This window comes from Siniperca chuatsi, linkage group LG9 (assembly GCF_020085105.1).
Source record: "Siniperca chuatsi isolate FFG_IHB_CAS linkage group LG9, ASM2008510v1, whole genome shotgun sequence".
Lineage (NCBI taxonomy): Eukaryota > Metazoa > Chordata > Actinopteri > Centrarchiformes > Sinipercidae > Siniperca > Siniperca chuatsi.
The window spans coordinates 21,622,990-21,636,333 of NC_058050.1; the positions used below are offsets into that span (position 1 = coordinate 21,622,990).

Consider the following 13,344-nt stretch of genomic DNA (forward strand, 5'->3'; position numbering starts at 1 on the left):
ACGAGTCACAAACCTTTCTAGTGTCCTCTGGTCTGTTGTCGTTTTGTGTTTTTGCAGTGTGTTTCTGTAGTTGCTGCTTGTTTTCTAAATGCTGCATGTTTTTTTTTTTTTAAATTTGCTTGTGTTTTCTTAAGTTGCAGTGCGTTTGTCGGCCACCGTATGACATGATCATTGCAATGCCGCAGACAGTAGGACTGTATCTGGATCTATTTGGCAGCATTCACCTTCATGGTGAACCAAAGGAATTAGGTTGTTAGCATCATAATGCTCTTTGAACTTCTCTCCCACTAGGACATTGATTTTTCATTTTGAGGGTTCTTTGGGATCTGCACCCTCAATAAACCCCACTGTGTCACTCTGTCTACCCAGGATGTGATTGAGTAGATGCTAAGAACCTTATCCTTATCTGTATCTTGATGCGAAAAGTTGCAGTCATCCAATGTTAATGCATTCCTGGACTGGGTATAATGGTGGTCGTAATGTCCAGCAAGCCCATACTATTAATCTTGTCAAGTGTGCATCAACTTGCATGGGCCACGGTTGGTAGCACCCGGATCCTCCAGTCATACTCCACTACACCTCAGATTTGAATTAGATTCTTTAAATAAAGATTTTTTCAGTATCCCCATGTTGAGAATTTATTTTCTCCTAATCTGATCATTGTAACCTCTCTTTCTTGTAGGCGTTTTGTGTAATGTGAAACCAAACCACAAACATCTCATTCTCATCATCAGTGCAAACAGACAAAAGGAAACTAATTATTTGTAACATGGCTTTTGGCTATACGCAGCAACAGACCTAAGGTGCGGTTCAGTTCAACGTTTTACTCTGTTCACTTGTCTTTTATTCATCTCCTGTCTTTATGTCTTGTCTCCTGTCTCCACCCACCCACCCACCCACACACACACACACACACACACACACACACACACACACACACACAACTGGATTGTCACGTTTGTTGGACACTAATGGTGTTCTCAAAAACAAATTCCCTCACATCCATTCATCTCCATGTCTCTTATCTGAATTTAAAGTGCACCAAAGTTAAAAATTATTTTCTTAAATATGACATATGATCATTGATGACACCCACCAAACACTGCATAGTCTGATCAATCAAAACTCTGAGAGCAAGATGAGACAAAAAGACATATTCATCACTTTAATGTCAAAATCACAGATGCTTACAGTACAATTCAAGATAATGTGGTCCTAATGTTGAGTGGACCTAAGTTTATTTCAACTGTGGGCCGCATTCAGTTTTTTTTAGTTAAACTTTAAATCTTTAATACAATTGCTTCAATGATTAGAAAAAATCTTGCTACAGTTATGTTTTAACTACTTGTAATATTTACTTGTATATAAATAAATTGATACATTTGTGGCAACACAATTAACTATCATGGTCATTCGTTTGTTATAAATTCACGTTATTATTTAATCTAAGCATTTACGCTGGCTCATTGGACAACACACATGAAAGAATGATGTTAATTATAAAGTCACAATTCATTTGTGGTTGTTCTGATACAAAATTCACCTTTTAACAAAACACACACAGCTTAGGTAAGCCAATCATATTACAGAAGCCTCCTGATGTCACCACTCATCCTGCAGTTTATACTGGTGAACTGAAAGCAAATAAAGCTTCACCCTGAGTGCAACAAACTGGAAGAACTGGTTAGCTTACCAACTGGTAGCTTGTACATAACCTGTTTTGTACATCAGACCAGTCCAACTACCTGATATCAACAAGCATTTTTTCAGTACACTTTGGTGTTGTATGGTGATACTAAGACTGAAATGGAATCAGGAGTCGCTTCTGATTTATGAAAACCCCGGTCCAAAAGGTTGTTGAAGGCTTATCCCAGGATGCTGAATTTTACTTAGTTGCTGTGGACCAGAGTGACGAAGAGAAACAGTGAGCAGAGAGAGATGGCACCAGTTAGCACGGCTTTCACCAACAACACTGTCCAACTGCCCAACAGGAAGACATGGACAAACAACCTGAAGACACGACAGAGAGAAACACAACGCAAGTTACAATGTTAAAGAACAAAATGCATTGGCCTTGCTGAAACCATCCATCAGAGTGACAGATAAATAGTGCGTTTATTCAAGAGATGATGATCTGCTGGTCCTCTCATTGGTCTCTTATTCGTTATGCAAACAACACCTTTTAGAGTTTTTCATTATTAATACATTTTAATTAAGCAAAATAGAAAAAAAATCAGGAAGCAGTTAGTCAAGACATTTTAAGTACATCAAGTGATGTAAGTTATATGTAGTTATTTTGTACTGCAAGTAGGTTTCTTAATTGCATGTATTTTACTATTCACATTTATGCAATTTTGTAAATCCCTCTAATTGCTTGTAAATTAAGTTCTCTGTAAATAAAATGTGCCTATTATTATTGCTCATGTTGTTGCTGTTAACTAGTGCCATCCTGTGGTTTATAAAGTAAAGTGCAGCCACCACATAGGTGGTCAAACCCTGGTTGAACTTAATTTTCCCTTTAAAAAGGTCCAGTGTCTAACATTTAGGAGGATCTATTTGCAGATATGGAATCTAATATTTATTAGTATGTTTTCATTAGTGTATAATCACCTGAAAATAAGAGCTGTCGTGTTTTCATTACCTTAGAATGAGCCGTTTTTATCTACATAGGGAACGGGTCCCCTTCCACAGCGGTCACCATGTTTCTACAGTAGCCCAGAACAGACAAACCAAACACTGGCTCTAGATAGGACCGTTTGCATTTTTGCGAGTTTAGCAGCCACAGTAGTTTCTCCTACATGCTTGGAAAGGGAGGGTGATGCGAGCCGTATTCAAATGGTTGCAATCTGCAATTTCACCGCTAGATGCCACTAAGTCCTACAGACTGGACCTTTAACGAATAGTTTGCCTTATTTGAAAATACACAATATTCACTTTCTTGTTGAAAGTTGGATGAGACACCAATGATATCACTCTCACACTCTGTCCATTAAGTATGGCGCTAAAGCCAGGATTTCTAGCTCAACATAAAGACTGGAAACAGCCAGCCTGGCACTGTCCAAAGGTGTCAAAATCTGCCTTCCAACAAGTTTAACGCTCACTAATTAACATGTTTTTTTTACCCCTGCAATTACATTAAATGTGACTCCCAACAGTCAGGATAACTAAGTTATAAGCTCAACTTGAGCTCCAACTCTTTACTTTTCAACAATAACAGCAATGTCATATCCCTTAATATAAAGAAACAATTTTATTCTGTCTTTATGTGTACTGTAAGTAGTATGTCTAAAGGTGTGTATATGTTTGCGTTGAGCATATGAGTGTGTGTAAAAGCGTGTCAGACTTACTCCACTAAGAAGGCCTTGTAGACACAGAGAGCAAGTAGCACAGTAACAGGAAGCCTGAAGCTCTTAGGAAGGTCATATCGTGTGAACATCCACACCACTGCTGCCATGGCAATATAATGGACCTATAAACACACAGAGAAATAATTACTGGTTTTAATTTTTTTTTTTTTTTTTTTAAAACACACTCAGGTCCCATCATAGAAACATTCACATTACAGATACAATGGCAATATAACATACCTATGGATAGACAGAGAGAAAGCACAATGAGGATGAAACATTTAAAAAGTATGTTTATCTGAACACAAGACAAGAACAAATGTTTTTATTGTAATCTTTTCTGTAGACCACTGCTGTCAACAAGGTGAGTGAATGTGTAAAAATAAAAAAATAAAAACACTTCTGAAAATACAGTGGTAGGAGGTGAGATGGGAGGATGAGGGGGAAAGGAGAAGCTGACATAAAAAGACAACAGATAGACTGAAGGTCAAGGACAGAAGATTGGAAAGATAGGAGCAGACAGAGTAGAGTAGTGAGAAAGCAGAAGAGGACAGTTACTCACCAAACTAATGTTAGAGTCAAAGCTCATCTGGATGTATTTCCAGTCAAACTCAATCCCTCTGGCTCCCACCCACAGAGGAAGACATCTAAGGAGCCACAACAGGACACAAACAGTCATATTCAGTGTTTACATATCTAGCTATAAAGGAAAGAATCTCTGTATGTATGTCCTTCGCATATCTCGAGAACCATTCATCCGATTGACTTTACACTTGGCAGGTGTATTGCGGCTAGATACTCAAATACCGTCACACACACGTTAGAAGGTGAATTAACAGTATTATGAGTCGGTGTTTAATTCGCTGTGTATCTGATCCACCAACCAGCAGTTATTTTAGTGAGAAATCTCAATTTTTGAAATGGTTCACCTCTCATTCCCACGGTCTTCTCCCGTTAAAATAGCTCAGCTAAACAAAGGAGGCTGGTAAGTTGAGGTGACAAAATCCAAATAGTACACCAGTAGAGACTGGCTTGTTCTGTGCAGTACGTGAAAGCGTCTGATATGTTATGTGTGCAGTGTCCCGCAACCTCGTCACATTTGCGAGATGTGGCAAGAAAAACCTTTCAAGTGTAGGGGTGAACAACTGGAAAAATTGTCCCCTGATTCTGGACAACCACGAGAGGAGTGCTGCACACAGGGAGGCTGTGCAGAAGAGGCCGTCCTACTCAGACATCAAATGATGAGCAGCAGGTCAGACAGGAGGGCTTACTGGAGCAACTGCACTGTCTGCGATTTCTTATAAGAGTCTAATTTGCACCCGCTGACTATTGTCAGTTGTAAGTTTACCATCGTATTTAGCTAAACTCAAGCATTTCAAGCATCAGCGCTGTAACTTAAATACAGTAGATGGTGTGAGATCTGTCTCTGCCACCGCCATCTTGCAGTGGTGTTCTGACCTGTTGTGACAAGGTGACAAGTTGTTTTACAATATTTTACTGTTAATGTGTTGATGTTGTGAGATACGTCTCTGCCGCTGCCATCTTGCAGTGGTTTATAAAGTTTCAAAGTTACAGACGTTTGACAAAACTGAAATTATTTCACATTTTATGGCTACAGCTCAGTCTCTCAAAATAGCATGACATTCACCACGAACCACGTGTAATGCAGGTTTTGCTTTTCCTAGCATTTTAGACACAAAAAGCAAAAGACACTGGTGATGGACTCCCAGTTTACTGTGATGAGGTTCAACTCCCTGCGGCGTGCTGCTTTATTTTTAGGATTTTGCTAATCCTACAGTTTACATATGAAACTCATGCCAATATACCAATTGCTGCAGAGATAGGGCTTTATTTCCAGCAACACCATTTTTGAATAAAATGTCTTGGGAGGCCTCACTACATAGCCAAAACATCACAGGTAAACTTCTTGGCCCGAACGGGCAGGCGCTCCAAACGTCCACGTCCCGAACGGGCACTGCACTAGCATACAATAATTTGACAAGGTAAAGCTAATGTTTCCTCTGTACGAACAGTGTTACTGCTTACCTGGACATCACAAGTTCGGCTGTTGCCCAGCCCATGGCAGCCACCATGATCTTGTACTCTCCTTTACCAGCATTACGAGACATCACAAGATGGAGGCCCAACAGGTCTGCCAGGTCCACTGTTGCCTTCATAAATTCCTGGAAAACAAAACACACACATTACAGCCTCCTACACAAGCTGGTATTCTACTTGCTTTCTTTGTTTTTGCATTTATAATAGTGACAAAATCTGAGAAAGTGTGAGAAGATGTTAATCTTCCTTTCTGATGCTGTTGCTACAGTATGATGAAGTTTCAACACTTACCCCTACAAAGTCATAAACGCCAGCTCCTCCTTCCCATGTGGGGAAAAATGTAGCTAAGAACAGCATCTGAAACACAAAAAGATAAGCAAACCCTGTTTACACACTTCAAAACAGCAGGAAGCTATTTACATCATAGTTTGTCCTTTTTCCTGCAATCTCCCCTGCTCGATGTTATTTATTTTATTCTAGGCACTGTTGAAGGGAACTATGTTCTACATAATCCATTGTACTTCGTAGATGTGTTTATTTCATTCAAAAGCAACTATATTATTTTCATAACCAAGATGTGTTCCGTTATTAATCAAAGACGCATTGAATTTATGATCAGAGCGCAACACACGAACATTGGTGAGAGTCCACTCTTGCTGTACAGATCTTGGGAAATTTGGTGCTAAACTCTTTCTGTCTCATTAAGACACAAAGAAGACATTCCTCCCAGGAATCATTTCTATTTGTCTGGATCCTCCCGTCCTGTGGAAGTCTATTATCACAAAGAGAGTGTTACTATTGAGATGTTCGTGTGGAGAAATGTTGTCTGAATTCATGAATTGACACCCTTTGTATTCCAGATTTGTATGTACTTCTCTGCAATCCGAAGATTAAAACTACTTTGTATCAAGTAGAAGAGTTTCGTTCTTTTGTGTCTCAGTGTTTGGTTCCTACAAACCTGATAGCGGTTATTTATTTGAAGTTATTGCAGGCTGAACAAGGACAAGACAATCAACCACAATAGCACTTTAGCCTCAAAATTATGAGCAATCGTTTAATCATCAGAGAGCTCGCTCACCTTACACAGTTGGACAAACAGGTAGGTTGCTCCAGCCTGGACACATCTCCAGAAGGCATTGTACTCTGAACTGAAGATTGAACAAAGAGTTAAATGGTAGGACTGTAAAATAAGGGGGCACAGAATGCAGACTATGACAAGTTATTATGAGAAAGTTACTGTGAAAAGTTATGTTGTTAAGCAAAGGTACTGTCAAATTCAAGACCACACTACACAGTTCTAAGAAGATTATGTGGACCCTGTCCCAAACCCCTGACATTACTAAGCAGATTATTAACAGACTTCTTAGTCCCTGAGCATATGTTGCTACAACATAGGAATACACAAGAAACCATGTAATAATGATGTAAAAATTGCCATGAATGTAATTTTCCAATGTGGTACACCACAGTATTTTACTTTCAATCCCTTACTCCTACTATGCTTCACTGGCCATGACTGGACTGATGGATATTATAGAGTTTATATAGTCATGCATCATTCCCCAAACATGCTGCAGATCCCTGATTCAAACAGACACTTACAGGCCACTGCACTTGTATGTTATAAAGTAAGGGAAATACGCCAGGGCAAAGCAGTTCCCGAAGTGAAACAGTGTCATGATGGGTGGTCACAAAATTCACCTCCCTGGAGAGAGAGAGAGAGAGAGAGAGAGAGAGAGAGAGAAGACAGGACTTCACAGACCATCAATACAACAGGACACACTTGCATCAGATTTTTAAATACCGACCCATTTCGACAAACACACACACACACACACACAAAGAAAAGGTCACAAAATAGTGAAAAATGCCCTCACAAGTTCTGAGGGGCCAAAGTGACACCTTCAAATGTCTTGCTCCAAACCCAAAGATATTCAGTTTACAATGACATAATACAGAGAACAGTAAAAAAACCCTTGCACTTGAGAAGCTAAAACCAGAGGATGTAGCATTAAGTTCGCTCACTGTGTTAAATGATTAATCGATTATCTAAATTGTTGTTGGTTGATTTTCTGCAATAGACTCGATTATTTGCTTTTTTCAGCACTTGTATGACAATTATTTGTAGACATATTCATTACTATTTCAATTCTTGATTTTACATGTTAATGTCTGCTCAATAACAATTGTATTTTATTAGACAGTCGTTAACAGATTTGAATATTACATACATTGCTGCCTGTACACCGTTTCATGCTGGAGCTACATTGGTACACGCAGGCTAACAGGCTGATTTACAGCATCTGCAAAACAATAAGTTTGTCATCGCCAAGTAAAATGTTTAGCAGGTGTCTGTTTTAAACCATATAAAGAGCTATAAAGCTATGTAACGTTAATGCCATTAAGGAAATGAATAATCTGTAACGTTACATTAGCTAGCTAAAATACAATCTCGTCACCGGTGTAGACACGCTCCTGCATTTGGCTAACAAGACTTGAGGATAACTTCTCTGCGTCGAGTTTAACCGTAAAGCTAATTTGCATTAAGTAAGCATTTAAGCCATATGGCAGCACCTATGAAAACAAACCCTTTCAGTGTCAGCACTTACTGTTTTTGAAGAACTGAGAAGAAGCAGACTGTCGCGCTAACGTCGCTGAACGGCGAACGGAAGTCAGCTTGGCGCAACCTCGAAATGCCTCCGACAATCTCACCGGTAGGAAATTAACAACGTGTTCCATAAATTGCTCCTCGCTTCTTCTTCTTCCTCTTCTTGCAGCATCCAGCACCATATTAATCCTTTCCGACTTCCCCTTTATTTAAGCCGCACAATTTATAACCATGGCAATAAATGCCAGAAAACGTTTTTTGTCCATACTGATGCTCTGATCATCTCCATTTCTTTTCTGCTCCTTTTCCTTTTGTACTGCCACCATTTCACCGTTTCTCTCCATTCTCGTAGCAGCTTCCGCATATGACAATCCCTTTTCTGCTCTGATCTTATTCATTTTTACTTCCTTAATTCTTTTTGGGCACTGTGCTGATCCCGTATGGTGATTTCCCTCGCAGTGCAGGCACTTTGCTTGCTCTTTCTCCACTTTGCACTCCTCCACATTACAATTTTCCTTCCCACATCTCCCACATCTCCTGCCTCCTCTACATCCTGCAGCAACATGTCCATATTCCTGACAGCAGAAACATCTGAGAGGAGCTCTCTCATACGGCCTCACCTGTAACACACATAATCTAATCACACTCTTTCCGGCAACTCCCCCTCAAAAGTCAAACACACCGAGTTACTGTCCTCCTCCTCCCCTTTTCTGAATCTTGTCAGCCTTCCCGCCTCACACACATCTTCAACCTCCCGAAATGACTCGGCCTCCACTGTCAGTGGCACGCCGCTTACTACTCCCTTCTTCTTTACTTCTGCTCCAAGTGGGAAGCAGTTCACACTGCTGTGATCTCTAAACGCTCTCTCTCTCTGACGCTTTGACACACATTCAATGATAACCATCCCACTTCTTGTTATCCTGACCGCTCGTGCATCTCCAAACTTTCCTCCTACAAACTTTCCAACCATGTGGATTCTTGAAAATGCCGTCTGTTTGTGTCACAGCTTCCATCCCGACAAGATACTTCTCCTCTTTCTGACTGGATTCATTCTGACAGTTACTCTTCTTCCTTTTCTTTTTATTTTCAAATCCTCTCGGGTCCTCGTTTCCAATTTCGCGCTCCGATTCCTCCTCTGACTCCATTTCCGCCATCTTCCGCTTTCCTCTAATCAAAATCTGCCGATACTCCTCTCTGTGTCAAATAACGTGTATTAACGAACTTAATATAAAATGTCATAACTGTGTGTGTGTACGCCCGCTAAGCATGTATAGGAGTAAGTGTGAGTGAGTTATTAGTTATTACATCCTGGTTACCGTTTTCAAAACTACCTTCTGTGGTGCATTCAGGACGCACCGACATCCGAGACTTCTTAGTTAGGTTGTCAGAAATCAAACACACAAGACAAGCAGGCATTGGGTATTAAATAATAATGTAGATTTTGAGCTTTCAGAATAGTACCTGCTCATAACAGAATTGTGTCATGATAATGTAAGAAAGACAAAAACAAACATAAAGCTAGCTAAATAATAAATTAAAAAGGGTATGAAATGTTCATTGTGATGGATTAGCTTCATATTTGTAACCCACCATTGATTTTCATACCATATAGGCCTATGGAAATGAATGGAAACTAGCGGCTGCCTGTGGGTAAGACATCAATCTACAAAACACAGTGGTCACAATAGTATTGGTATTAACTGTAAAATGCTTAAATCCAATGAAACAGTCATTTAAGTGGTGTAAAAAAAAAAAAACGTGCATTTAAGGTCTGATATTCCTAGAATTTAAAGTCATAAAAGTGCAATTTCTACAAACTGTGTTGAAAATACTGGTGCTACATGTACATGTTATACGAATATCTAAATAATGAAAATGATTTGTTTGTTTCTTCAGAAACAGGAATTTCACTAGTAGGCTATTTACAGAGAATTTAATTTTTATAAAAGTCTGCATTTTCACATATTTTTGCAGAGTAAATTACTTTCAGGTGGTTGCAAACTGAAATTTCTCAAATGTCTGATGATAACCTTTATAACTGTGAGAGCCATAAAAATAAGACACTGTGCGACAAACACTTTTGCAAAAACACAATTGAACAACAGACAGTCCCTAATAATCATCTCAACACATGAAACAGTTTTGTGAAAATGTATTTATTACCTAATGTTGGTTGCTCTAACTTCTTTAATAGGCTACTCATAGCTTTACTCTTGTACCTAAATTTCAAGCAATTTGGAGAAAAAAAATACTTGAATGTTCAACAATACATGAGGCAATATATATTAACTTTTGTTTCATTTATAGCATTTAGGGCCTTAGACTAGCTGATAGGCACCCAGGACTGAGGGAGTCCTGCTGGAGCAAGTAATGATTTCATGTTAATGATGAGAGTTTAAACGAAAAGCAGGGTAAACTTAGAGTACTCATATGCCCATGATATGTCTTGTCCATTTGAATTTCTACAGTACAGATTACACAAGTATAATAATGTGTGAAACACCACAAAGAACAAGAGGGAAAAGTTGTTGTTTTACCACAAAACATCTCTTTTTGATGAAGGTAAAAGAGAGTCAAATGACATCCTCACTCCCTCTGTGTGGCAATATTCGTTCTCACTCTTTGGCAAAATCAACTAAGAAATATACATTTCTAAGTATCTAATCTTCTATTTTCAGAAATTATTATATTTACAACAAAACATTATCACTGTAGAATATAGAGCCCTATAGTAGAAAGAGCTCCATCTGTTAACCTAGACAAAACAGGCATTAATAATGAAACACTGAAAAGCTTTAAAACCTAAACTTGCCCATTCTTTGTCACACTGACCCTGTGTCATTCATTACTGCTATGAGTATTTTCCGTCTGTGGCAGATGAAGTTTCTTCTTTCTGAGCAGTCCCTGATGATCCAGTTGTCTGTGTTGTATTTGGACATGGTCCCACAGTGTTTCCACTTGGACGGACAGTCTGGCAGCATCCCCTGGTCTTCTGGCTTCTGTCCATTCACCCACCACCACTCCCCTCCCACGAAGCGCAGGCCGGTCCAAACCTGAGAAACACAAGGCAAGCTTTCAGTGTTTTAGCTGTAACCGCTCACACTTATGTCACCTTATGCTTGCTTAGCTGCGGAGGCTGTAGTTTGATCAATCATTTGAAAGACAGAGTGATCTTCTATCTCACTAAACGGTGGTGTAAATTAACAAGGAGACAAGGAAGTGTGGTAAATGTGGCTACCTGCACTGCTAGATAATTTCTATGTGTCCATTTTAAACATTTTGGATAATAAAAGACATGTCTTCACCCTGGTATTTAGCTGCTGATAATATCTTGATTGCCTTTCAGTAAGATGAACTAGAAAGAGGAGAAAAGCAATTCAATCCATTCAAAATGTACACTTGCCTTAAAAATTGTTTAATGCTTAATCCATCAATAAACTGATACATTTAAAAGAGCATTTATAATTTGATGAATTGAATTTGCATTTAAATGATACATTGAAAAACGGCAATTAATTATATGTCCTTGCTCTGTTTTCAAATAAATTAATAATTGAGTTTTAAAATTAAATCTAAAAAAGGCTTTTAAAGTTTACCTCTTATTCTTAAAATTTAATAATCCCCCTGCCTATCATATTCCAGCTCAGTGATTTCCACTGGGGCCTGCAAGAAAAAAATCTGAGGGGTTGGGAGATGATTAACAAGATAAGAAATAAGGGGGAAAAAATGTGATATTTTTTCTGACTTTCTTATTCTTGTTGTTTTTATTGAGAAATACTTGATTTCTCATTTCTGCATGCCTCAAAAACAGTCACTAAAAGGTCACTAGCCAGCAATGTTTGAAAGAATTCTTTTCAGTAAATTAATTTCAAGACAGCATTCAGTGAAAATGGCCTTTTTTTTTTTTTTTTTTTGCTAATGTTTCTCGAACCTCATCGGTCGTGGCTCTGTAGAGCCGGTCTCTGACATAGCCATAGTCAGACAAGTCTTGCAGGCTCAGGAGCTGGTGGTGGTATATACAGGGCCTCAAGGAGTCAACACATGGGGTTTCCATGTCCCTGCAGTGTCTCAGGGCGTCCTCCCAAGTCTTGTTCTCATTCACCATCACCAGGTTGTCGTCATAGCAGGCAAGCTGAAGCTCTTTGGAGCACGCATTGCTGTGCCACTTTTTAGTGACTGGATCAAATGAGGCACAGTCTGCGGTGAGTGGCTGTCCTGGTGCCCAGTTTCTGTATTCAGATGCAGAGTCTCCGATCCAGCTCCAGGTCTTACCAGCCTTTCGGTACAGTCCAATCCAGCCACTTTTCTTTAAACTATTTGTGTTTGTTTCGGTGATGGTGGCTAGCTCACTAGTCTTATTCTGACAGTACTGAGATGCGTGGTACCAGTTAAGGTTACTTTTGTGATATTGCATTGTGTTCCCTACTGAGCAGTGGAAATAATAGGTACTTGAACAGTTGGTACTGTTCCACATTAGATCATCTGTCACAACTGCACAGTAACTGCTCTGCTGTCCATCGGCCCAGTTGCTGCTCTGTGAGACGTCGTCTCCTGAGACCCCTTCTCCACTTCTGAAACAAACAAATGAATGACATCTCACTTAGCGACTACATTTTACTTCATTGATATTTCAAGATATTGAAATCAGCATAAAGATCATTTCAAATAGGGTACTCACTTTAGATTTATCCACTTCCAGACTGAGTCTTTCTCAGGATCTCTGAGTAGACCGATCCAGACTTCTTCCAACCACTCATCCTGCCAAAATCTTTCCAAGTCCCAAGTAACCAAGTCAGTGTGTTTCTTCTGGCAGAACAGTCTCGCTTCTGTCCAGTTCATCTTCTCAGCTGGATAATAAATGATCGTTTCTGTGATGGATGCCTCCAAGCAAAGAGCAGCCATGAGCAGGAAGGAGAGTGTGAGCTCAGGGCTGTTCTTGTTCCCCATGACTGTCTTCATGTCAAGTCAAAGGTGTGTCTGTTTGCAGAACCCTTATTAGCCAGGACTGGTGAGGCGCTATCATTCTGCTCTTATAGCAACTACATACCTGGTCACTCCCACATAGACAGATCCAGCTGACCTGTACCACCTCTCCACACCAGTCCAGTGTTACAGTCCAGATGGAGTTAGTCATACCTGCATTTATTATAGTCATTTAAACTTATCTTTAAATTTTTTGCTTGAAGATGCCTTTTTCCAAACTCTCAAACTACTTATTTATCAGAAAAACTGGGAAAAAAAGTGGTAGCAGTACAATTGCAAACTTGACCACACCCACTGAAAAGCAGAAAAAAAGAGAGCAAGCCTAAACAAAGACAGTCTCAGGATCCT

At 39.5% G+C, this 13,344-nt stretch overlaps 2 protein-coding genes across 2 annotated transcripts; both read right to left on the bottom strand.

Moving 5' to 3' along the window:
• Positions 1-1,139: 1,139 nt before the first annotated feature.
• Positions 1,140-9,365, bottom strand: tmem147 (transmembrane protein 147). The gene is made up of 8 exons (XM_044206635.1): positions 8,015-9,365; positions 7,008-7,110; positions 6,484-6,553; positions 5,697-5,762; positions 5,394-5,530; positions 3,910-3,994; positions 3,348-3,469; positions 1,140-2,010 (listed from the first exon to the last, which is right to left on the bottom strand). The coding sequence occupies exons 2-8, from the start codon at positions 7,082-7,084 to the stop codon at positions 1,890-1,892; spliced, it is 678 nt and encodes a 225-aa protein (XP_044062570.1). The 5' UTR covers positions 7,085-7,110; positions 8,015-9,365; the 3' UTR covers positions 1,140-1,889.
• A 281-nt stretch (positions 9,366-9,646) lies between these two features.
• LOC122881485 (macrophage mannose receptor 1-like) lies at positions 9,647-12,960 on the bottom strand. The gene is made up of 5 exons (XM_044207734.1): positions 12,692-12,960; positions 11,945-12,584; positions 10,846-11,066; positions 10,177-10,232; positions 9,647-9,657 (listed from the first exon to the last, which is right to left on the bottom strand). The coding sequence occupies exons 1-5, from the start codon at positions 12,958-12,960 to the stop codon at positions 9,647-9,649; spliced, it is 1,197 nt and encodes a 398-aa protein (XP_044063669.1).
• Positions 12,961-13,344: the final 384 nt, after the last annotated feature.

Excerpts from the sequence above, each read along its gene's own strand:
- tmem147 (XM_044206635.1), bottom strand. The coding sequence starts at position 7,084 with ATGACACTGTTTCACTTCGGGAACTGCTTTGCCCTGGCGTATTTCCCT. Across the intron at positions 3,995-5,393 it reads GCCGAACTTGTGATGTCCAG|ATGTCTTCCTCTGTGGGTGG; the intron begins GTAAGCAGTAAC and ends GTGGCTCCTTAG. Across the intron at positions 2,011-3,347 it reads TACAAGGCCTTCTTAGTGGA|GTTGTTTGTCCATGTCTTCC; the intron begins GTAAGTCTGACA and ends TCGTGTCTTCAG.
- LOC122881485 (XM_044207734.1), bottom strand. The coding sequence starts at position 12,960 with ATGGGGAACAAGAACAGCCCTGAGCTCACACTCTCCTTCCTGCTCATG. Across the intron at positions 12,585-12,691 it reads TGGAAGTGGATAAATCTAAA|AAGTGGAGAAGGGGTCTCAG; the intron begins GTGAGTACCCTA and ends TGTTTGTTTCAG. Across the intron at positions 11,067-11,944 it reads ACAGAGCCACGACCGATGAG|GTTTGGACCGGCCTGCGCTT; the intron begins GTTCGAGAAACA and ends TGTGTTTCTCAG.